Below are 23,961 nucleotides of genomic sequence, written 5' to 3'. Positions count from 1 at the left end.
GGCACGAGCACAAAAGTTCACATTGGCCGCTAGCCGATTTACATGAGCTCTCGGAGCTAGGGAAAAAAGAGCCACTGTTTAAAGCTAGACAGGAAGACACGGAAGTGGAATGATGGCCGCGTCCAGTCTCGCGCTCTTGCTTGCCTCACTGCGCCACTGAGCACTTGGGGACGCCATCTTGAAAGACAAAAGTAGCTTACTCTAGTTATATTAACTCTATGTCGCCAACCCTAGCAGTCTTCTAATAGGCCTACAGTACAGTGCTGCAATCAACACTGGCTGCCACATATTGCGTTTCGTAAAAACATTTTTTTAACACTATTTAGGTAAAAACACGCAGCTTATTCGTCCAGCTGCATTTCCTTTCCCTGCTCTTCTTCCGTCTCTCTGTCACTCACGCTTCTTTCTCACATACGCACAGTCACAATGTCAGCACACCTTAGCAACGATGCATACCTACGCCGTTCTATTAAGACTGACAGCTATATCAGAGAGCCTTCAGCATTAGTGCCGTAGCTAAAGGTCTAGGAAAGTTAAGGCTACTTTTCGCAAGGTACTTCTCAGGTCTCTCTGAACTTCCGGCTGATTCTTACATGTCGTCAACACTGAACCTTGCCTGTCTGTTTCAGGTCTGTCGGCTCTGCTCATGGTGCTGCCAGTACACATCCCATAAGATGCACACACAGACATACACACAAAGATACAAACATACGTTTGCTTGCTTGGAAAGGCACACAACCTCTCACCCACCCACCCTCCATCACACACACAGCTCTCAGCAGTCTGTGCCGCTGGAGCGAGATAAAGACATCAGTAGTGACGGGCTTTGGAGCTGCTCCCCCCCTCTCTCTCGATCTTTCAAACACACACACAGCTGGTCCCATCCTTGCCATGCTGTCCCACACAGCAGGGAATTATGCAGGTACCCATGAGTGACAGAGTAGTCCCTCCCCTATGGAGCTGGACAGAGTAATCTGTCTCTCTGTGTCTCTCTGTGTCTCTCTGTGTCTCTCTGTGTCTCTCTGTGTCTCTCGGTCTGTCTCTCTGTCTGTCTCTCTGTCTGTCATTCAACAATATTCTCTCTCTCTCTGTTTCCCAAACCTCTCCCTACTCTTCTTTGGTGAAAAGAGAGGTGTGGAAAGAGGGAGTTCCTTATACTTCCTATAGAGATGCTAACACTCCAACATATTTAGAAAATTCCTGCAGCCTAGTGGAGCCTGTTAAAATAGTCAAGAGTATATCTTTTCCCTACACGGTTACCCTGAGTGAACTGATAGCGCTTGAGGATTTCTAACTCGGCAGCCCTTCTTTGGCAAAACTGCCGCCACCGTTGTCATGCCAATGCCAGAGGGGTTGGCTGTGACAACAGAGTGGCTTCCGGGACAGGAGAATCTGGCAGATTACATGCCTGCCTTCCAATTGGGACAATTAAGCCCCTGTGCCCCATCCAATAGGACGTCTCGGCAAACACTGACACCTGAGGATAGGCCAAAGGTCCTCACGGTTTCCCCGAACGTGAGTGAAGAGCTCCCCTTACCAACGCCACGGTTACTGTGCTAGGCTCTCTGGGGGAACGCAAATACAACAGAGAGAGAGAGAGAGAGAGACAGAGACAGAGACAGAGAGAGCTTGTGAGGGGAGTTTGAGAGAGAAAGCGAGCATGAAAGAGGGACAAAGAGAGTAGGGATTGTGTTTGTGTGTGAGAGAGCATGCGCAAGTGAGAGAAAGACTGCCATAGGGAATGGCAAAAAGTGTGTGAAAATGAGACAGTTGGACAGAGAAAGAAAAAATGAGAAAGAGAAAGTCTTTTTAAGCCATGCTAAATCATAATTGGTGGTGCATGTATTACAAAAGGAACCAGCAGCTGAAAATACTAATCAATAAAAAATGTATATATACACAGTGAGGAAAATAAGTATTTGAACACCCTGCTATTTTGCAAGTTCTCCCACTTAGAAATCATGGAGGGGTCTGAAATTGTCATCGTAGGTGCATGTCCACTGTGAGAGACCTAATCAAATAAAAAAAAATCCAGAAATCACTATGTATGATTTTTTAACTATTTATTTGTATGATACAGCTGCAAATAAGTATTTGAACACCTGTCTATCAGCTAGAATTCGGACCTTCACCTGTTAGTCTGCCTTTAAAATGTCCACCTCCACTACATTTATTGTCCTAAATTAGATGCACCTGTTTGAGGTCTTTAGCTGCATAAAGCCACCCTTCCACCCCATACAATCAGTAAGAATCCAACTACTAACATGGCCAAGACCAAAGAGCTGTCCAAAGACACTAGAGACAAAATTGTACACCTCCACAAGGCTGGAAAGGGCTACGGGGAATTTAAATGTGTGTATGTATATATATATATATATATATACACACACACACACACTCTATCTCTCTCTCCCTGTTTCATTTGACTAATATATATATATATATTATATATATATACACATATATATTATATATATATATAGTCAAATGAAACAGGGAGAGAGACAGAGAGAGAGCAAAGCATCAAGCAAAAACCAGAGCTGATGCTAAGGGGGACACAGTGACCAGAGTGATAGAGAAAAAGAGAGCCAAAGACACACTGCTGGATAAAAAGGAGGGAGATGAGTAGGAAGGGCTATTACAGCTTGTAGACAGAGAGAGAGGGAGAGAGAGAGAGAGGGAGAGAGACCAACGAGCGAGATGAAGAGAGAGAGGGAGGGGGGGAGCCTAACAGCCAGGGCAAGACAGCGAGTGGCACAGCAGAGAGGGAGAAGACAGAAGAGGAGAAGGAGAGTGCGTGTTTGTGCTTCCAAGCCTGGATCCCTAAAGCGTATCCCGGCAAACCACCGACAGCAATCGTAAAGATACGGGACTAAGGCTCTGCACCTCTCTCCATCCCCTCACACAGACAGCCTCAGCTTCCTGTCCCCAGACCTGCAGTTTGCCGAGTCACACCTGACGAAGAGTCTCCGGTCGACCTAACGTATAAATTGTCTGTGGAGACTAAGAGTTGAAGGGCGGGGGGAGGACAAGGAGATGTTGTAACCCTGACCACTAGCTGTCTGAGAGGTAAATATCACGCACTCTTTTTAACTGTAACGGGCTCAACACAAATGCACAATTGCAGACTTGTCATTCCAAATGGACATAAATAACAGCTATTGTCTCAAATCATGTTAGGAAGACAACTGTCCTTTTCTTTTGATATTGTACACACGACCAGTGTGGTCAGATCGTTGGTTGAAACTGTTGCCCTAACCACACAACAACAATGACAACAGTGATTGCCCAGACAGGGGAGGCTACAGAGCATACACAGAACACAAAACAAGTATCCCATCACTGCGAAACAGAAAATAGCCTGGCGACTTGGTCTAACTTATACAGATGGCCGAGGCTTTCCAAACTGTGGAGGTGGTATTTGTAGTATTTGTGGTATTTTTGCCTGTCTGAGTTGTGTGTGATCAGTGTGTCTTTCTGTGCAAAATGTTTGTTGTAGATCATCATTTCTGGATCAAATGCTCTCATCTGCTCTGTCATATGGATTGGTGTCATCAGCATTAGTTCCCACCTCCCTCTCATGCTGTGCTATAACTATGACAAGAAACAGAAAAAATGACAAAGGATGAAAAGATGAAAAGAAAAAAGAGTGAGAGAGAAAGAGAGAGATGGTCGCACAAAGGACCAGTACACAGGCACAGCGTTAATTTGCTAAACAAATGCCGTAGGGACACCCAACAAAGATAGCAAAATAATTGATTACACACACCCAAACAAATCTAACACCAGCTGATGAAAGCTCTGAAACAGAGAAAACCCACTGTTTAAAACCCCAACCTCTTGATGAGTTCAAAGTGGATGACTGACAGTCTGATTGTTTAGATAGAAGATAATGGCGACCACCGATTAGGGAGCTTTAGGATCTTAAGTGGCACACTTGGCTTGCAGTCACTCATTCAAGACTTTCCTTTCATTAAAATTCCCTCCTTCTCCCCATCTCTTTGTTGTACAGGATTAAGGGGACACAGTGATGGAAGGGGAGCCGCAAAGACAGTCAACATGATGTAATTCCCCCTCTCTTCTACAGCATGATAAAGGAAAGAAGAAAAAGTGAGAAAAAATAAAAAGTCTGGCAGTCCAAATACTTAACTCGAGCTTTGTTTATTTTAACCCTGCAGAAAGTTTGGTCTGTGACCTTTGACCTTTCGGTTGGGTCAAACTGAGCGTGCTCCAGAGGTCAGCTGGCCTCCTCTTCCCGTGGAATACAAAAGAATCTGAGATTACCTACATCAGGGCCATTAAACTTCATTAGACATATACTGGACCTTCAACTAGCTCTTTGAGGAGACACTGAAGGACCAATTCATCTGACCACATTCAAAACATACAGAGAGCATAGTCTATACACCAAGTGGAGAGACTGAGCCTTCCGTACAGCCTAACTGAAGGAAAGAAAGGTGTGCTCCCCCCTTCTACCCTAAAAGACAGGATAACCTGAGTTTGGAATTGTTCTGGCACTGGGAGCTTTACGAGGAGTGGAGGACATCAGAGCCCATGGTTTTGAAAAAATACAAAGGACAGAGTAGAAAAAAGGGTGGATGAAAGAAATCATTGATTTCAAGAACCTCGTGGACTGACATGCCCATCCTCTACGCCCACTCAAAGACGTGTGTGTGAGTGTGTACAACCGCTTACAGAACCAGCAGTTCTCTCTCCTCGCTGAAATGCCATGTTTCTGTGGATGTAAAAGGTCATGATCCATTTATACTTGCTGTGTTGGACCCAGTCCTTCAGTTACTGCTGTGATAAAGATAAACACTCTCTAAGAGACACTCTCTTCTGGACTTGATCCATCAATTAAAGTCCATGGGAGATATACTATACAACCCACTCAAAAAAAGCCTGTACTGGCTGGATCAACTGTGTTGAAAAAGGGCAGTGAAAGCACCATGAAGTAAAATAATGGTGGGATCCTGTGATTTTCTACTGAGAGCCAAGAAAATCCCTCTAAAATGCTCAATGTACTCCTGAGGTGGAGAAAGTATTCACGGGAGGGGTGAGTAGGCTTTATGAACTGTGGTGTCTATGTGTGTGTCACCCTCACTTTCATCTTGATCTATAGGGGAAAACCCCTTCACAAGGGTTTTCTTCGAACTTCACAAGGCCAATCTCAACATTGGCCTCTACACAAAACATACTGTATACTCAGTTTCACTGTCCAGAGAATTGTACACCACAACAACAAACATAGTGCTTGCTTCTGCAGCACCAAAACAATTACATTCATGGGTCAAAAAAAGAAAACAGCTGAAATATAAGCCAAGTCGCTTTGGATAAAAGCGTCTGCTAAATGAATAAATGTAGACATTCCCCGTAAACAGATATAGACAGAGGAACACCATCTCTACAACAAGCTGCCAGTTAATCATCCCTGTCTGCCTTCACTGGCTTCCCAACAACTGGAATGATGTTTAATGGCCCTCTTTCTGCAATTACATCAAGATTAGGTTGTGAATAAAAACAAAAATAAAAATAAATAAAAATAATAGTGAATGGAAATTGTAGTTTTATGAAGACACATTTAATGGATAACATTTGTGGGACTTTTTGTTTACTCTCACACAAAAAAAGAAATTGAGAAAAGACACCAAAGACAAGTAAGGAGTCATGCATAAACTGGACAAGGCCCATGCTGATTGGTTTCTCCCCCTTTCTCCCCAGAATAATGCATACCCCCCCTGTGCTGACCTCTGAAGCCACCATGAGCAACATGACTGTCTATGACATTGCGGAACCCTCCGACCACTCTCTGACCCCACCCATTGCACCCTACCCTCTCAGTTTCCAGGTAGACATTGTGACATTGCTGGCACATTCAGATTGTTCAGATGTTCAAAGGTATAAAATCCATGCTCAAAGTCAGACAGGTACATTTTGTGACTAGAATATTTCAAGGGGGTTGCTTTCAACTCCACTGAAAGACAACATTTTTTAGAATAAAAAGACAACTGTCACAATTGTATCGTGATACAATGTCCCTGTATAAACCTGTTCTTCATAGATTTTAGAAGCTGCAAAGAAAATTATTTGATTCACTGGCAAATTTCTTGGAGACGGCAATATGTAATCCCCAGTAAGGCCAGTCAACAGTCCCCTTTCCATCTCTCTGCCGCCTCCTCCTTCTTCTCCTTCTTTAGGTGTCTCTGACTGGGTTCCTGCTGCTGGAGATTGTCCTGGGTCTGAGCTCCAACCTCACCGTGCTGGTTCTCTACTGCATGCAACAGAACCTGGTCAGCTCCGTCTCCAACATAGTCACCATGAACCTCCACGTTCTTGACGTTCTGGTGGGTGGCCCAAACAAGCGGACTCCTACAACTAACCCCGCTCAAAAACCTCTGTACAATTATATTTCTTCAACCTAGGATGAGGCAAGAATGGAGACGGAAGGAGGGATTTCTGTAGTCCATATTCCCCTCTGAAGTTCATCTTCAATCATATTTATTAGGATTACAGCTGCAGATCTAGGTGTCTACAAGTGTCATGGTCTTTTCATGATTGAATCGAACTTGTCATTCTGTCTTTCTGTTTTCTAAGGTGTGTGTGGCGTGCATCCCTCTGACGACCGTGGTGGTACTCCTCCCCTTGGGAGCTGACACGGCCTTGATTGACTGCTTCCACGAGGCCTGCGTCTCCTTCGCCAGCGTGGCCACCGCCGCCAACGTCCTGGCCATCACCGTGGACCGCTACGACATCTCCGTCCGCCCCGCGAACCGTGTGCTGACCATGGGCCGGGCAGCAGCCCTCTTGGGCTCTATTTGGGCTCTGTCATTCCTCAGTTTCCTGGTGCCCTTCATGGAGGTGGGCTTCTTCAGCCATTTGGACTCAGACTATGGCTTTAACCAGACTACCGTGCTCCCTGAAAATGAGTATACCACAGAACAGGGACTGTACTACCACCTGCTAGCCCAGATTCCCATATTCTTCTTCACAGCTGTGGTCATGCTGGTCACATACTACAAAATCCTCCAGGCACTGAACATTCGCATAGGCACACGCTTCCAACACAACCCACCCAAGAAGAAGCCCAAGAAGAAGAAAACAATCTCCTTGACCACGGCCCCACAGGCCGAGTCTACGGACGCGTCCCAGAGCAGCGCGGGGGTCAGGGGCGGAGGGAACACACCATTGGGTATGCGGACATCAGTGTCCATGATCATTGCGTTGCGGAGGGCGGTGAAACGCCACCGGGAGCGGCGGGAACGGCAGAAGCGCGTCTTTAGGATGTCACTCCTCATCATCTCCACCTTTCTGCTGTGCTGGACACCGATCACAGTGCTCAACACGGTTATCCTAAGTGCTGGCCCCAGCGACGTCACTGTCAGGCTGAGGTTAGGATTCCTTGTCATGGCGTATGGGACCACCATCTTCCATCCACTGCTCTACGCCTTCACCAGGCAGAAGTTCCAGAAGGTTCTGAAGAGCAAGATGAAGAAGAGGGTGGTGTCAGTGGTGGAGGCTGACCCAACTCCTAACAACGTGGTGATCCATAACTCTTGGATCGACCCCAAGAGGAACAAAAAGGTCACCTTTGAGGAAACGGATGTCAGGCAGAAGTGCCTATCCTCTGTGGATGTGGAATAAGTTGAAACCGAACAGCAGTATTGAGACAACGTGGAATAAGTCAAATTGACAAAATTTAACAACCTGGAATGAAATATGCCAAACCATATGAATTCACTAGCATGATATGTTCTAGCTGAAATGACTTTCAACCACTGAGATGAAGTGGGATTCGTGAAACCATCGGGAACAACTAGAACATGGCATAAGTAAACCATTAGAAATAACTTAGACAAATTGTGTTAAGTCGAACTATAAGGAATAACTGGGACTGTGTGGAAGAAATTATGACAAAATCTTATCAGGGAACAGGTCTGAAGCAAGGTGGACATAACATTGGATGTGACAAAATGATTGTGTTTGCAAAATGTGATTAATTGTGCATAGTGTCCAATTTTCTGGGGATGGAAAACAAGGGTGCAGAGTCGGTAAAGGTGAGCCAAGCTCGGGAAGAGGGGGCAATAATGGTGTGGAACACAAGGACACAATGATGTGAAGTAGCAATTCATTTTAAAAGGGAAACCACAGCACCGACACCATCATTTAACTCAAAATGTATTACATGTAAAGCCCCGAGGGGGATAATTTATTATTATTTATTGTGTGATATGATGGAGTGGTTTCAATGAAATTTACAAAATGCTGCTTAATGTCTCTACTTACTGCATGGCATTGTTTTAGTAATATATTAGACTATATTGTGTACAGCCATGTACAGTATAGGAAAGAAATACATTCATACTTTAAGACTAAATATCTGTCCCTTTTTTTAATAAATAACCTAAAAAAACAGAGTTCTCAGTCACACACTCAAGCACTCCATTTTGCTTCATGAGCTCGGGCACTTGGGCACAGAAGACATTGAGGCAGCAAAGCTGAACAAATATTTACAGGGATATTTTGTTTCCGGTTTCCTGTCTCCATCTGCCTGTTTTGTGTGTCACCACAGAGAGAGAGCAAGCAAGGGATGGGCAGGGGAGAACCAGCACATGGCCAGCACTTTTCAATCAAACGCCTATCTGGTAATTGATCATGGCGTGGCCAGGACAGAATGTGGCCGTGGGATTTCTGCATGGAATCGAGATGTGGGATCCAGCCTGAGATGACCCCAGCTGGATCCCTCCCCATCTCCCTCTGTGGCCTTGTGTTAACCCAGCTGCCGTTCTACCATTTACATCCTATCTGGTGTCCGGCCAGGCAAAACCATGCTCAATAACAGCCCTGATTTCCTTCAAAATCACCTCGGGCTCGAATGTCAAACCCATCTGTTTCCCCATCAACTGCTAGCGTCTGGGGCTAGCGCATAGCTATCAACCAGTAGAGGTGTTGGTCCTGAGGGAGGAGGGGTGGGCGTGGGAGTGGGGGTTGTGACTGCTCCTCTTAAGCCCTTGGCTGGCAGTAGTGGGGAGGGCATGTAATGCAAGCATGACTGTGTTAAGAGTGTGCGATTGTAAAATGGGATGTGCATGTGCTTAAACATTTCTCCCTTTCGTGCCCCCCCACCCCTACCATCATATGTATCACCCCCAAGGGTGTGGTGCCACAGAAATAATGGCGCTTGGTTGTGGCAGACCGAGCATCAACATCACTCCATGCTGACACTGGAAGGTCACCCTGGCCCCATCCAGGGGGATGTGGTCATCATGGTCTCACACACTGAATACCAACATTGAGGGGAGGAGAGACAGGAGGAGAGTGGGAGTTGGAGGGCAGGTGGGCAGGGCGGAGATGGGAGGGCGGGGGGCTGGAGGAGGACATGAGGGGGACAGGAGCGTCGAGATGAGAAGGGCAGTAGGGGAGGAGGGATTGCATTCTCACACAATGCATATTATCTGAACGAGAGCTTCATGCACTGGACTGGACGTTTGTCTTAACTGCCGATGAAAGAGGCTCTCGTGCTGGTCGAGTGTGTGTGATGTTCGTCTTGTCAATGTCGAACCAAAAAAATACATTTAAGAACAAGCAGTGTGACACGGCTGGTTTTGCTCCGTGTGTGGGAGCTGGCCTTGTGCCATATCAGCAGAGACAAAAAATATATATATATAAATTAATGAACCCCTGTGGAAAGTGTTTGGTTGGCCAACACAAAAACCTCTGTAGAGGTCAAAAGCAGGGCCTGTGGTTGGTCCCGAAAAAAACATAAATAAAACCACTGCCCAGCTTATTAAAAAAAACTGACTAAAAAAACTGACTGATGAAAAATAAAATCTGACAGACAACTCATGGACTACCTGTTGGACAAATCAATCAGCTTGTTTTAAGGCTTCTTGATTTGTATGAATTTTAAGGGATGATGATAAGGCTCTGTTATTGGTGGTTTTCCAGAAACTACAAAGACAGAACTGACTCGAGTCAACTGAGGCTCCATCAAAGCGTTCAATATAGGTTGCCTCTTTCTCTCTCACCCCCTGTTCAGTCGCTCCACTGTGGGGATGACACAGGCAAAAGTGAATGACTAACACGGAGATAAAGCAGATAGGTTCCGAACCATTTAAAAAAAAAAGATATATATATATATTTACACAGAACGTGTTGTAGGCTACTGAATATGCTAACTAGGCTGGAAACAGACATTCTCTCACAGTTACATGTAAACACACGCAACAAAGGTGGGCCTAAATGTGTAGATGGAAGAGGTGAGTGGAGGAGGATGAGCTGAAATGCTATTGTCTCTGAAGTATGTGAGTCATTTGTCCTCACTGACGGTCGACAACTCACACAGCCTCGGATGCACCATTAAGGAATTATCGGACCACTATGCCAACTATGTGGGGGGGGGGGGGGGGGGGGGGGGGGGGGGGGGGGGGGGGGGGGGGAGAGACCTTTGAAAGAATCTGCGCCGGGCCTTCACCGCATTTAGTGTTTTGGTCCACTGGCGGAATTCTTCTCCCTTTTGAGGAATCTGAAATCATTGCACCGTTTCCAAAACCAGCGGTGTGGTGACCCAGCAACCTCAGACACGCTAAATGATTTCATATTCCCTGCCCTCCCCTCCATTGCATCATATCATCAACCCCTGAGACCCAGAGGCAGGGACGGGCCTCCTACTACCCTAACACTCTTCAGAACCTCTCTCTTCATCTCTGTCTCTCATTATCCTTCCACCTCTTTTCTACCCTTTACCCAAACCTTTTCATCTTTCCCTCTGTCTTCGTGTTCCCCTCCCCCCTTTCTCTCTATTCTGTCCTCTGTATCTCTATTGCCAGTGTGCGAAATACGGGGGGTCCGGGGGGGCTCAACCCTCCCGATTACCCCATGAGCCCCCCTGAAAGCCTCAAAAGCAAAATTTGAAAGGGGTCTAAATTTTTTTCAAAATAAATTACTATTGTCAGTAATGGTCACTAAAATGTTTTTAATCTCACCATGTCCAGTATTCAGAATTCAAAACATTGATTCAAAATTTTTGGGGACAAGCGGAGACAGCCAGTCCTGTGTACGTATAGTTAGCCATGTGCGCCAAACCGAAACGTTGAGAAGTCAAGGGCTAGCAAGAGAAAGCAGAGTGTATCATTCACACACTTTGGGTTCAAATCCAAAAAGTTGGCACTCCGAGATGAAGAGGAGGTACCGAATGACAATGTTGTTGCAGCTAGCACAGTGGGCCCACTCACTGCCAGAACAGAGGACCTTGAACACAGTGATTCCCCAGAAGAACAACGTTTAGTTGAGGCCGAGTGTTCCGAAGACGCAGCAGGTGCTGAGGTAACGTTAGCTGCTACTGCTGCTAGCACAAGTGACTTGCCGGCTGGTTGGTCAACGAAGCAGGTGGACGCATGGAAAGACCACAACTGTCTCCGATAGGCTATACCTGGCATTTATTCAGTTAATTGCTCTTGTAAATGCGCCAGGTTGGTGCCAAATATTTGTCATGTCTGCATTGTAATGCAGAACTTTGCCTCCTTGTTATAAAACAACGTGCATCCAAACAACTTTAGCCAATGCAACCTCTTATGTCAGTGTTGCTTTACAAATACTAGCCTAACAAATAGAATAATACTAGAATAATAGCATATCGGATTATCAAAAATGGTTAAGTGTGTGCGTGTGTGTTGTCATGTAGGTAACAGACTGATTGACTGATGCATCCATGAAATAGGTACTATTTTATACCTACGGCCAGTAGCGGACTGGCAATCGGTAGCGCCATGTTTATTTTACATCAAGCTCCCAAAACATTTTTCAGGGCCCCAACAAATGTATTTAGCTGAAATCTGCCAAAAAACTTTGCTCGCGCGCATAGCACGCTCGGATTAACTGTAGAACTCTCTACTAGCATCACATCAAACCCAGAATGTACATGCATTATCAGGGCGCTGTGGTGGCATATACGGGAGCCGGTTCTGTTGGGCCGGTCTGGATCAAAGTCCAGGGCCTATTTTTACTCCCAGTCCGTGCTTGCCTACCGCATATTGAGCAAATTTTGATCGGTATTGCGCAACAATCGCAAGATGGCGACCTGCCCGAATATTGACGGGTATTTCGTACACTGTCTATTGCCATCCTCCCCCCATCCCCCCCGTCCCCGATATGCAGAACGCTTTTGACTCAAGAGGTCCTGATAGGACACTTCAGAACACTCAAGAACTATCAGGCTGGCCGGTGCAGCTCTACAGAAGCCAAGTCAGAAAACACACCAAGGCCGGAGCCACAACGAACCTGCCAGGAAGGGATGTTCCAGTAGCCTACCGTGCAGCTATCTTTTCCCCTCTTTCCTTCTATGGCTTTTTCAAGCCGTAGAGCTGCAGAGTGACAGGCAGGACTTAGCTGAAACTGGGAACTGAGATTGACACCTCATCTCCTGAAAATCTCTGACAGGTCACAGTGTAGCTCCCTTAGAGGGGAGGAAACTAATATTACCTGAGGAAAAGACGACAATAATTAGATTGTGAGAAGGGGACTCAACAACACTGGGTACTGACTTCATTATATTGACCACACAATCTACAAGAGAAGTACATCTGATCCTAGTCCATGACACACACCAACTTGTGGCTCTGGCCAGGTCTGCTATCCAGTGTCCCCAGACATGTAAGTGACACACGGAGAGCTGAAACACCATTATCATCCAAGGGATAAGGCTAGTGAAAAGAGAGTGTGTGCCGGTAAATCTCGTTTCGATTTAGTCATCTGTAACATATCCTTTCCTCAATCTCCTCCCCCCCTCTTCCCCCTAGTGTTGTCTTACTGTTACTTGCCTCTCTCTATCCTCACTCCCACCTACCCCTCCACCCCTTCCCACCTCACCCCTGTTTTGTGTTGGCAGCACTTACAGACCTGCCACTTGACATTTAGTTGACTTTGATTCCTCCCATCAACAATAGCAGGCGCTAGTGTGTCCCCGCCCTCAGCCGAAACATACACACACACACACACACACACACAAACCAGCATGCCACTGGCCTTGTCCCTGGACACACCCTCCACTTCAATCATGCTGTTACATTCACCAGCCCTTTCCACCATGTCTATCCTCCCTGCTCTCTCCATCCATCCACTCTCCTTTCTTCTCAACTGCCCTTCCCCCTATCTGTGTGTGTGGTGGGTACGTGTGCGCGCCCATGTGTGTGTGTGTGCGCATGTGACTTAGTGTGTCCACCTGTACAGTGTTCCTACCCTGCTAGCGCGGTCCAGTGGTTGACAGAAGCAAGGTGTTGTAAATTACATTAGGCTGCTGCTGTGGTGTGATTGTGTTAGACTGGGGCTTCAGAAGCGGGCCAGCAGCACACACCGCCATTACTGCCTCCTTACAGGAGCGGGAGGGAGCAGTGGCGGTCCTAGCACATTTGGCACCCTGGGCAAGGGGCAAGGTTTATGTCACCCCCCCCCCCCCCTTTCTGACTTCCCTTGCCTTCTCTGTTCTCAGCGTTTCCTCAGTGTTTCCGCGTGGCGGCCTGTCACAGCAAAATGTCTGCAGCCACGGTATCAGAAATAGGGCTGTACAAATTTTTGGGCCGTCTATCAGCAGTGATTTTGCATGTCGGAGAATAGCACGGACACAAGCTTCAAACCGCAGTTGAGATTGCGTGTGTGCGTCCTTGAGAACTGTAGCGTAAATCGTATAACTTATGTTGTCAGTTAATGTAAGCCTGTCATTGTATTAGTCTATAGTTCTTGCTAATTTAAATTAAGTTAACTGGTGATTTTCGTTGTTTGTATTCTTCCCCTGCTAGCTACAGTAAATTGCACGTCTGTTGATTCGATAGCGATTGCTGCCTTTGCTCACGTGTGTATTTTAGGTGCAAAAAGCAGAATTCCCATATCTCTTGAAAGCTTCCCTGCTCGACTTTTTTTGGGTGTAGATTTGATGGTAAAACTGTAAAATTATGAACTTTGTGACATGACGTGTAGACATTTGTTTCCGGGGGGGGGGGGCAGAGTTCGGACAGACCTGCCCCCACTGCAAAAAAAATCCTAGAGGAAACACTGGCTGTGTTCGAAAACTTAGACAGCTGTCTTAATCCTTGATGTCTTACTAGACAGGTGTCTAACGAGATATAGGCTCAATAGCTCATAACATTTGTATTTGTATTTCACTTATTTGATAGGATTATGATAAAACGCAGCAACTAGCTAGTGTCTGCACTGCGATGCTAGCTACAGTACGTTATCGAAAAGTCGGAGCAAATTTACTAATTAGGAGTGTCATCAATAAAAAAGCACATTTTCAGCAACTACACTGCCCACTTCTCGATACATTCTTATTCAGATGCTGATTTACAAGTACCGTTTGGCTGAAATATGAATTGTAAAAACTTAGAGCAATGGCGGTCAAAGGATTCTGTTTAACTTGTTGCTCGCGGTAACCCCGCGCACAGAGTTTTGGGTAATACGTGCCGCCATTAAGACAGCAAGGCAGCTCATATGCTCTCTTAAAAAATGACCGTTATGTGACGTATTTCAAGGTATCTTATTAGACAGGAAGAGAAGATTTAAGACATTTCAAACAGAACTCGCTGTCTTAAAAGGAAGGAAGGAAGGACGCATTTTAAGACATTTCGAACACAGCCACTGTTTCTCTCTCCCTCTGTTCATCATCATCATCATGTTCCTTCCTTCCTCCCTCCTTAACATGGTCCACATGATTGGCCGCCACAACCTAAAAGCATATCAGTAGAATTAACAAAAGACACATGTGACAGAACAGTGTGCAAAAAGGCTTGTTCTGGGAAACACAGGGCTTTCTAGAGTCCTACTGTTACTCTGTAGCTTGCAGGACACACACACACATCATTTACATAACGCTCCGCATTTATCTGTCAAGAGTTCTCAACTTGTTCTTGTTCTCAACTTGAGTCACAGAGTGTGTCATGCTTCCGCCATTGTAAAACTAGTGTGACTGTGTTGTGGGAGTTGATAAATAACGTCCAAATGTTCAATTATGGGTAATGTCCATCGACAACAACCACCACAACAACAACTACAACCAAAAATGTGATCGCAAAATGTTTACTCATGATGGACGGCCACTGTTTAACAAAGCACGAACGCGCACTGGAGCTCTTTGTCAGACTGGGTGGGGATGAATCATCAACTACAGGCAGACGACTAGTATAATGGTGTGATTAAGTTTCCTGCTCTGCCCACAGGGCCCAGACCTAGGCTAGGTTTGATTTGCATGATTTGATAAGTCTCTGAGTCCAGCACAGTGGATTGCAAAGCCTCCCACCCCCCACCCTGGGTACACGTGAGATGGTCAATGTACACTAACAGTTTCCAGGTCCCCCAGCCTTCGACCAACACACCACCTCTAGGAAGGGGATTACAAACTTGAGGTGTCAGCCAAACTCTCAAGGGCCCCCAAGCCCAAACATCTGGCTCCTACAGCCTCAGGTGTTAAGCCCCTCCATGCCCCTTCCCCCCTAAAAAACTCCAAAGCCCCAGACCTGGGGCAGTGTTGGTCCCCAACTCACCCAACTCGTTGAGGCTCTGGGCAGCCTTGGTGATCTCCCTGCTGCCCCCTTGGAGCTGCCCCTGGAGCCTCTTGCTTAGGTACAGAATCCGGATGATTCTCCGCAGCAGGTCACACGCCACCTAGAGGCCAGAGACAGGAGCAGTCGTTACAGAAAGTGACATACCAGCAAAAAGCTAAACAAAGGGTACGCAAGTGGTCAAACCTTTAGCTCCCCCCTTGACCTTCTATCCATTTGATTTCCTGTGAGATATTATGCCACCTGATATGATAGACAGCGACGATGAGGTGACTCAACAGCAATAACAGCAGGGCGAGTGTCAGCACAACGCTCAAAGAGCAAGGACAGACAGAGGTCACCGGCATTTTGGGGAGAAGAGGAGGAGAAGCAAGAGGAAGGGGTGGTGATTCAGCTGAAAGCATTGGGTGCATCTAGTCCACTGTGAGTGTGCGTGTGTGAGCTGGAGAGGGTATGTGTTTGTCTCCTGTGCCTGCGGGTGTCAAACTGATTGCTGTATCCGAGGGTGACAGAGGGGGCTGCCATGATGTGAGGACAAAATTGGAGAAGACAGGCGCGCGCAAGGGCAGGGGGGTACCCTTGTGGCATCCAGCAGTGACTTATCTGCCCCTATCTCAGTCTCAACTCAAACACCTCAGACCGAGAGCACAGGACAGAGTCCAGGGAGGGTCAGGTTCACAGGAAGGCTAGGAGTCAGACTTCAACACAAACCCACATCAGAGTATGGACAAAAGAGAGCAGAAAGGGATATAAGGAGAATCTGAGGGAGGAGAGAGAGAAAAAGAGAAAGACAGAGAGACAGACAGAGACCCCCCACAGACTGGCAGGGAGGAGGGTGAGGCAGAGCCTGGTTCAGGTTCCTTTGTCCAGGGACTTGGACAGAGGAATACAACCTTCCTGGTCTTGATTTCTCAGTATCGATTCAGCTTTGTAAACGGACGCTCTGACAGCTCAGCAAGGATTCAAACCACATCGGTGATTTAATGGGGGGTGGTTCATGCGCCATTGTAAACACTAAACAAGACTATTTAAAAGGGATGGCATATGTTCAATCTTCATACCAGCGTCACACATTTTCATTTGAGAGACATGAGGTGCTACTGCTATAGAAAGAAAGGATATAAAAGGTTAAACTATTTAGTGCTTATACATAAATAAAAATATTACATTAAATATGAAAAATAAATTGCTACTCTTTGCCATTGCTCAACTTTCGGTTTGGCGGCTCTGCTGACGATTTCGATTGGCTGTACCCGACAAATGGTTTCGAAAATCAAAAATAATTCTGAAAATGTGTGTGAGGATTGCATTGACTATATTTAGCTTGACTACAGGTAGCTAACGACTGCGGTGTACCTGGTTTCCTTTGCACTGTCTTACAGTCTCGCCAAACAGAGAATCAGAGACATGACAAGCTTGTCTGCTTTGGCTAGATTTGAACCTCTGACATTGCCGTTGCCAGGACACCACCTTATCCGAGTGAGCTATTTTAAGTGCTGGAAATCACTTAAACTGGAGTTCAGTTACTGAGTAAAAATATAAGCAGTTTATCCAGTGGCAAGCGGTTGTCAGATTTGGCCCAAGTTTAAACAGCTGTAATTCAGTCTGATTTTGACATGTCAAGGTGACTGGAAACATCTAAAAACATGCAGGACAGGGGTGCCCTTAGGACCACGGTTGGGAACCACTGTGCTAGGTAATGCTGGATTTCACAGGGGTGTTACAGTAACTTCACCAACACAACAAATATAGCTAAAGCACGTAAGAGTGAAAATGCAGCTCTGGAAAAGGTTTCCTGTGTGGCAAGATGTTCAATGGGGTCAGTGTATACAAATAACCTACTGATAAATCAATTTTGCTGTTACAATCTAAGTGCACCACATTTTATTTGAAAATTAGTTGACAGACACTGTATGCTTATTAAAAGCACAGACAGGACAGGCAGGGCAGAGGAGAGGATGGGCAGGACAAAGAAGACCTATAATCTGATGTGGAATACCATGCCCCTCTAGTTGTCCGAGTGTCTGCTCCCATGTTTTTTTTAGGGTTAGGGTCTTCTTACTGGCTGGAGATAAACAGTCCTGGAGGACACACATTTTGCATATACCAACAGGTACAATCTGGGGATTTAGTTGCTCAGAGAAAACAGGAGTATGGTTTAGCAAACTCTGCCTGTGACCAAGTCATGGAGCAAACAGCCAACAGACTCCAAAACTAAAATTGGACTGACTGGATTCTCCCGAAACAAAGATGCAGTGCATAGATGCACCACATCACTCCAACGCAGTGAACTGCATGAATCATGAAAAGATAAAAAGGATATTCAAAACATCATATCAACAATCAAATGTATGATCAACCCATTTGACCAGACAGAGGGTGAAAGTCACATAACATCATGAAAACTAGCTTCAGATGTTGTTGTCAGTGACCTTTTTGAGGCTAAAGAGAGAGGAGACAATGCCTTTGTAGAGTTTGTACAATAAAGGCTATAGAGTGAAGAGATTAAAAAACAATATTTAAATGTTTATGGTGCAATAAAGACAGTGACAAAGGTTAAAGGTCAGGAAATAACTTTTAGAGCAGACCGAGACCCATCGCTCGTTTGATTATGTTGACACAGCTCAGTCTCCCATCTTCAGCCAGCTCAGTCTACCATCTCCAGTCAGCTCAGGGTCCCTTCACCAGCCAGCTCAGTCTACTATCTCCAGTCAGCTCAGGGTCCCTTCACCAGCAACCTCAGTCTACAGTACACTCAACAAGAGGTAGACACAAGACAGCTTACACCCTCTACCTGGAACACAATATAGAACATCTTTAAAAACAGTCCAACTCGGATGTTGTGTATTACTTTTAACAGGGTTTTTGGGGATCACTTGCAATGGCTACCCCATTCAGGGTCAGCCAGTGTCGATTTTAAGTCTCCTTTAAACACAAGAGGAAGAGCCAAGACTACATAAACACTTTCAAAATGCTACATATTATGGTATTCGTTGAAAAAAAACGACATTGAAATCCAGCTCCTCCATCGATGGGGACAGGTAATTAAAAAAACTAAAGCAGATACGCGGGCTCGGCCCACCAACTATAGTCCCTATTCCAAATTTGGCAATGTCATGTTCTTCTAACTATAAATATTTTTTTTGTATAGTATACATCATAAAAAAAAATTAAACAAACAGGATTACCTGTGTTGACCTTCTTTAAAAAGCAAAAGTCTAAAGCATCACTTACTGTAAAGCTAACACATCTAATAGACATCATTTTTTATATTGTATTAAACTTGTTTCTACTAGATGATGTAAGATGGGTGCAACTTGAGACTTCACAGGCTCGTCCAGATCCTCCAGTGGAGGCTGCAAACGTCTCTTCGGCGTTTGTTATAGTTTCTCAGCTGTCTCGCCTTTGCCTTCTTACTGCTGAGGTCTTTTGCAGATCCTTGATGTGTTGTACTACATCATATCCGGCAGCATCGGGGGAAAGATTTTGACCCTTCAGTAGTTTATCCATGGGGCTCCGAAGTTTCCGCCCAAGGTGTAGCTCGGCTGGAGATACCCCTGTGGTCTCATGGATGGCAGAATTTAAGGCGAATCGGAATTCAGGTAAGTACTGATCCCATTTTCTGTGGTTTTCCTCAATGTAGGATGAAATCATGCATTTCAGGTTGCGGTTCACCCTCACAGTGAGGTTCGTCTGAGGATGGTAGGCTGTTGTCAGTTTTGGGGCTACTGTCCAGTTCTTACAAAGTTCTGTGAACAAGTTGGAAATGAACTGGGATCCTCTGTCCGAAAGGATGAAGTCTGGAACTCCCCAGCGAGTGAGGATTTCTTTCCGGAACAAGCGAGCAATGACTGGTGCGGACGCTGTGCGCATGGGGAAAATTTCCACCCAGCGAGTATAGTAATCCACAAGTACAAGAAGGTGTTCATTTCTTTCGGGGCTGCAGGGCAAAGGCCCCATGATGTCGATCCCAGCATTTCATTTGGATTGCTCACTTCTGTTTGTTGGAGCTTTCCACTAGGTTTTTTGTTTTCTCCTTTGCGAGTCTGGGTCTCTCCCCATACAGCCTCTGATTGGCTGTAAGGTTGAGGCATTAGGATTGACGATTGGTTCCAGAACCAGTTGTAAAGTTGGGAAGCACGGGTAAAATGCTGTGTTGGCAATTTTTTTTTAAATCTCATCGGATCTGCACGAAGCACGTAGGTTACACATTTTGGTTTCAAAAAGGTGAGTCTCACCTAAAGGTGAAGAGTTTGCAAGCCTGTTTTATGGTGGCTTGGTTGACAACTTTAATTGGCTGTTCCAGTAAAAAGGTTTTGAAAATCAAAAAACATGTGATAGGTTTGGTGAGGCTTGGGTTGAAGATGATCTGTGCCAAATTTGGTGAAGATTGGAAAAACTTTATAGGAGGTAGCAAAAGAAACGTTATTCATTCATTCAAAATGGCAGCCACATCAATTCGGCTGGTATCACAAGTTGACGTGTCAGACACGGGATTTTAGGGCTGTCCCCGACTAAGATTGTTTTGGGTCGACCAAGACTCGACTAAAACGTCTGAAAATCAACTAATCGAAATTTGAAACACTTTTTTCTCACAAAAGAAAAACGTACAAAAATGTTCCCGATCTGACTCAATGGCTGCTGGACATTGCAGATTCAGCCGCTAATAGCCTACTAATAATAAGACTCGTATCACCAGTCCTGTTGTAACAGAATGCCAATGGTATTTAGTATCTCTTACAATGTACTACACATAAAAAATATTGTTTGTTTAATATGCAAATCAGCGCGCTATTCACTGCCTGAAAAAGTCTAGCATGCGAACTTACGTAGAAGCCGAGTGGGGAATGGAGCAACAGAGAAAGATTGTGTTGTCTTGGCCGGAGAAGATAATGTCATTCGATTTGGATGTGATTCTTATAATAGGCATATTCATTTTTCAACCCAGCGCATGAGTGAAATAGGATAACTTATGGTTTTCAGGTGGTAGGCTACATCATATTCAACGTCGAACTATACAAAAAAAAACTTTGTTGGCAGAGTTTGCATTCAACGTTTGAGTCACCCGGTACTTTGTAAATGTACTGTAAATTAAATGCTCCCATACCACAGATTATTTTTGCCATTTTGCCTAATAACACCGACAAAGTAGGCTATGGCAGAGTTTGTAGTTCGGCAGCCAATTGTGCTCGTGCCATGTGCAAAAAACAAACAAAACAAAGCAAAGATTAACGAAAGGGAAAACAACATATTTTCTATTAACTATATTTTTTTTAGTTGCTTTCTTTGTCTTAAAATAATATAATCTACAATTTCTGTTGAACATTTCTTTCATTCTGCAATGGTGACACAAACGGAAATCAGATCTCACACTGCCATACGGCAGATCGAAATTCTTAGTCGACGAAGAGCATATCGACCGGAAAATCGACTAGTCGACTGAGTGGGGACAGCCCTACGGGATCTCCTAAGATATTACAAGACAAAGGAATCACTTAAACTAGACAGGGTACAATTTCTGGGGAAATTGTTTCTGGGAAAATTGTAGGCTTGCTTGCATCGGTTGCAAAGGGATCAGTTTTTTTATTAAATCTTTACAACTGATATTTCTGTATATTTTATATAACAATGCATACTTATTGTTTGTAAAGATTACATAGATTTAAAAACATACATTTGTTGCTGCTCACTTAACACTCAAAATACTAAGAGTGAAGTTTAGAATGAAACCGTTGTCTTCTCATTTCCCCTGCAAGAGGGAATGGTGATCAGCTATATAGCAGCCTCATAGAATCAAAACGAATAAATTGGGAAGTCCGGTGTAAAAATTGTCCTAAACTCTATGACTTAAACGTCCTTTAAGTTTTTCCCTTCACGTGATATTTTCAGGCATTTAGCCTACTCATATTGCATTCATTCATTAATAAAGAACCCCCTTTGAAGCTCATTCTAATAACAACGTTGTCACCGGCAGTAGGCCTATCTCAAATGTAATCGCGATTCGGTAACACTTTAGATGAGCTCACCAAATTCATAATTTATTAACCAATTTGTTACTTATTAGTTAACGGTTTGTTCACCATTAGTTATTTGTTGTTCATACAAAATGTATCATCAGTAAAGCATTAGTAAAGCTAAACCCTAACCAAAACTTAAACCCTAAACCTAAACCCTAGCCCTAAACCCGAACCCTAACCCTAACTGTGTGAACAAATGCTTTACTAATGATACATTTTGTATAAACAATAAATAACTGATGGTGAACAAACCGTTAACTAATAGGTAACAAATTGGTTATTAATTATGAATTTGGTGAGCTCATCTAAAGTGTTACCCGCGATTCAAAAAGTACCATCTGCTAACTGAAAATATGCCCCCAAAAACGTAAATAAGCTTGACATTTATTTAGGGGAAAATCGCTCATTCATAAAAAGCTCACTGGTAGCAATCATCGTCAGTAACAATGCAAAATGCGATGTAGCCCTGTGTGGAGAAGCTGACCCTGGGAAATTGTACTACTACTAGACTACTGCTGTGTTCGCCTTGGTAGCGATTGCGTTGCTTGAATTCGATTTAACGTTCCTTTGTACGGATTAGGCTGACATGAATTATTTTCATGAACAGATTGACGACGTTTAGGCTTTGGCAATGAAGTTCAGATTAGTAGTCACATAGTTTCACCTATTGAAAGACTGATTTGATTTAACTCGCCGAAGGCTTGAGTACACACCCAATAATAATAATAAGAAAAGGTAGAAAACACTTAAGGTGGCTTCGCAGCTTTGCTGCTTGGCCACCAATTGCTTCCAAGAGACACCATAGGACAGTCAGAATCAGGGCCAGTCGGGTAAAGAACATTTGAGGGGCCATCTTCCCCTGCAATTTAAATACAAAGTAATACGGAATCAACAGTCAAAATGAAGACAAATTGTACCTGTAATCTGGCCAGCTGGGCCGTCCTGGCGACAATCTTGTTGTAAGGGTCCACAATTTTAGTCCTTATCCTACAGCAGATAAATTATAATGTCAGATTTAGGGCTGATGGTGACAGCTCCCAGACCTCGGCCCCTTGGTCTGACCTGAAAGCATGGGATGGATATAGCCAATATGGGCACTGTTTCAATCTTAATCATGATAATTATAACTCCCAATATTTAAGATCCGCCCCCCCACAACCTGAGGATTTAAACAGAGAGTTTGAATGTGTTTTGGGTTTTTTTATTTAATGGATCTGGATCCATAGTGATGTCTGTGGTTTGGGGGGTTGGACCTACCTGTCCACAGCTCCCTGTAAGGCAGCTATCCTGGTCTGCATCATCTGGAGGACACCTGAGACACAGCAAGACAAACAAAGCACTTAAGGCATGCACTTCATTGTCTGTCTGTTTCTGCACTATACATTTATGTATTTTTGTATGGGAGCCTTTATACCCAAGACTATTATCCTTTTGGACAAAAAATATCCTCTTGAAATCTATGCACCACTTTGGCTTTGAGTGTTTCAGGGGATTGGGGAAGGATCAAATTTAAAAGTATACCGCTCCCACATGGCCAATATGTGAATAGGCAAGGACATTTGTCTTACAGCTATTAGAGTTTCACAGCACTTTTTATTATTATTATTATTATTTGAATGGGCCCCCCCTAATAGGTCTTTACTCAACGCATGCGTGTGTGCTCTTTCTCTCCTACATAAAACATATGTCAACTGAGAGAGACTTACTCAGTGATGGGAGCTACATTATAGCAAAACAAATACTTTTGATCTTTATACATAAAACTTAAACATAAAGTTTAATAAATATAACTGAGAGGCCTTAACAACTTGTGTGGCGCCAGGCCAGACACACACACACACACACACACACATAAAAATAACAATTTGACACATTGAGATGTGCTACACTCACACCACATTTTCTAGTATAAAATGCAATTTACCTGCCTTCATCTTTGCCTATTATACAGCCATTCCTTGTCTTTCTGGATGCAAAGTCTTTTATTATGTATTTGAAGTCAATTTGTTTAGCCATTTCACACTCAATGGCAAGTTTTGTGATTGAGCCTTTCCTGGCTCATTGTGGAGCGCAAGTAATTTTTAGGATTTTGAGTTTACTGAAGGACCTTTCTCCTCCTGCCACAGTTAAGTGGTTAAGGTAAAATGCTGAATATCCTCAGAGCAATAAGAGCAATGCAGAACATGCACTTTCTCAGTGTCAGCTTTGCTCAAACTAGCTTCCTCTTGGCTAGCATTGTGGCTACTGCTGCTTGTCTCTGCAGCCTGGCTGGGAGCATCTTTAAAAGTTGACTGTAATTTTTTTTTATAGCTTTTGTGGCTCTCTCCTTTTCTTCTATTTTCTTTTTTGATATCCCGATTTCTGAACCAGTCCTGTCGAGTGTTGGGAACGTTACC

General features: G+C 44.5%; 2 protein-coding genes across 2 annotated transcripts in view; one reads left to right on the top strand and one right to left on the bottom strand.

The window, feature by feature from the left end:
• cog5 (component of oligomeric golgi complex 5) overlaps nucleotides 1-23,961 on the bottom strand; it is a 117,692-nt gene that overhangs the window by 91,751 nt on the left and 1,980 nt on the right. The window contains exons 4-6 of the mRNA XM_047022638.1: nucleotides 22,823-22,877; nucleotides 22,483-22,552; nucleotides 15,531-15,651 (exon numbers count right to left, since the gene is read on the bottom strand). Coding sequence (XP_046878594.1) covers nucleotides 15,531-15,651; nucleotides 22,483-22,552; nucleotides 22,823-22,877 — 246 coding nt within the window. The remainder of the gene's footprint in view (nucleotides 1-15,530; nucleotides 15,652-22,482; nucleotides 22,553-22,822; nucleotides 22,878-23,961) is intronic.
• Nucleotides 2,503-10,355, top strand: gpr22a (G protein-coupled receptor 22a). Its single transcript, XM_047022643.1, has 6 exons — nucleotides 2,503-3,069; nucleotides 4,013-4,064; nucleotides 4,179-5,056; nucleotides 5,722-5,848; nucleotides 6,198-6,344; nucleotides 6,595-10,355. The coding sequence occupies exons 3-6, from the start codon at nucleotides 5,013-5,015 to the stop codon at nucleotides 7,639-7,641; spliced, it is 1,365 nt and encodes a 454-aa protein (XP_046878599.1). The 5' UTR covers nucleotides 2,503-3,069; nucleotides 4,013-4,064; nucleotides 4,179-5,012; the 3' UTR covers nucleotides 7,642-10,355.

The sequence above is a fragment of the Hypomesus transpacificus genome, chromosome 7 (assembly GCF_021917145.1).
Source record: "Hypomesus transpacificus isolate Combined female chromosome 7, fHypTra1, whole genome shotgun sequence".
In the NCBI taxonomy this organism is placed as follows: Eukaryota; Metazoa; Chordata; class Actinopteri; order Osmeriformes; family Osmeridae; genus Hypomesus; species Hypomesus transpacificus.
Note: the sequence above shows the minus strand (reverse complement) of the source record. Positions and strands in the feature narration are given on the sequence as shown.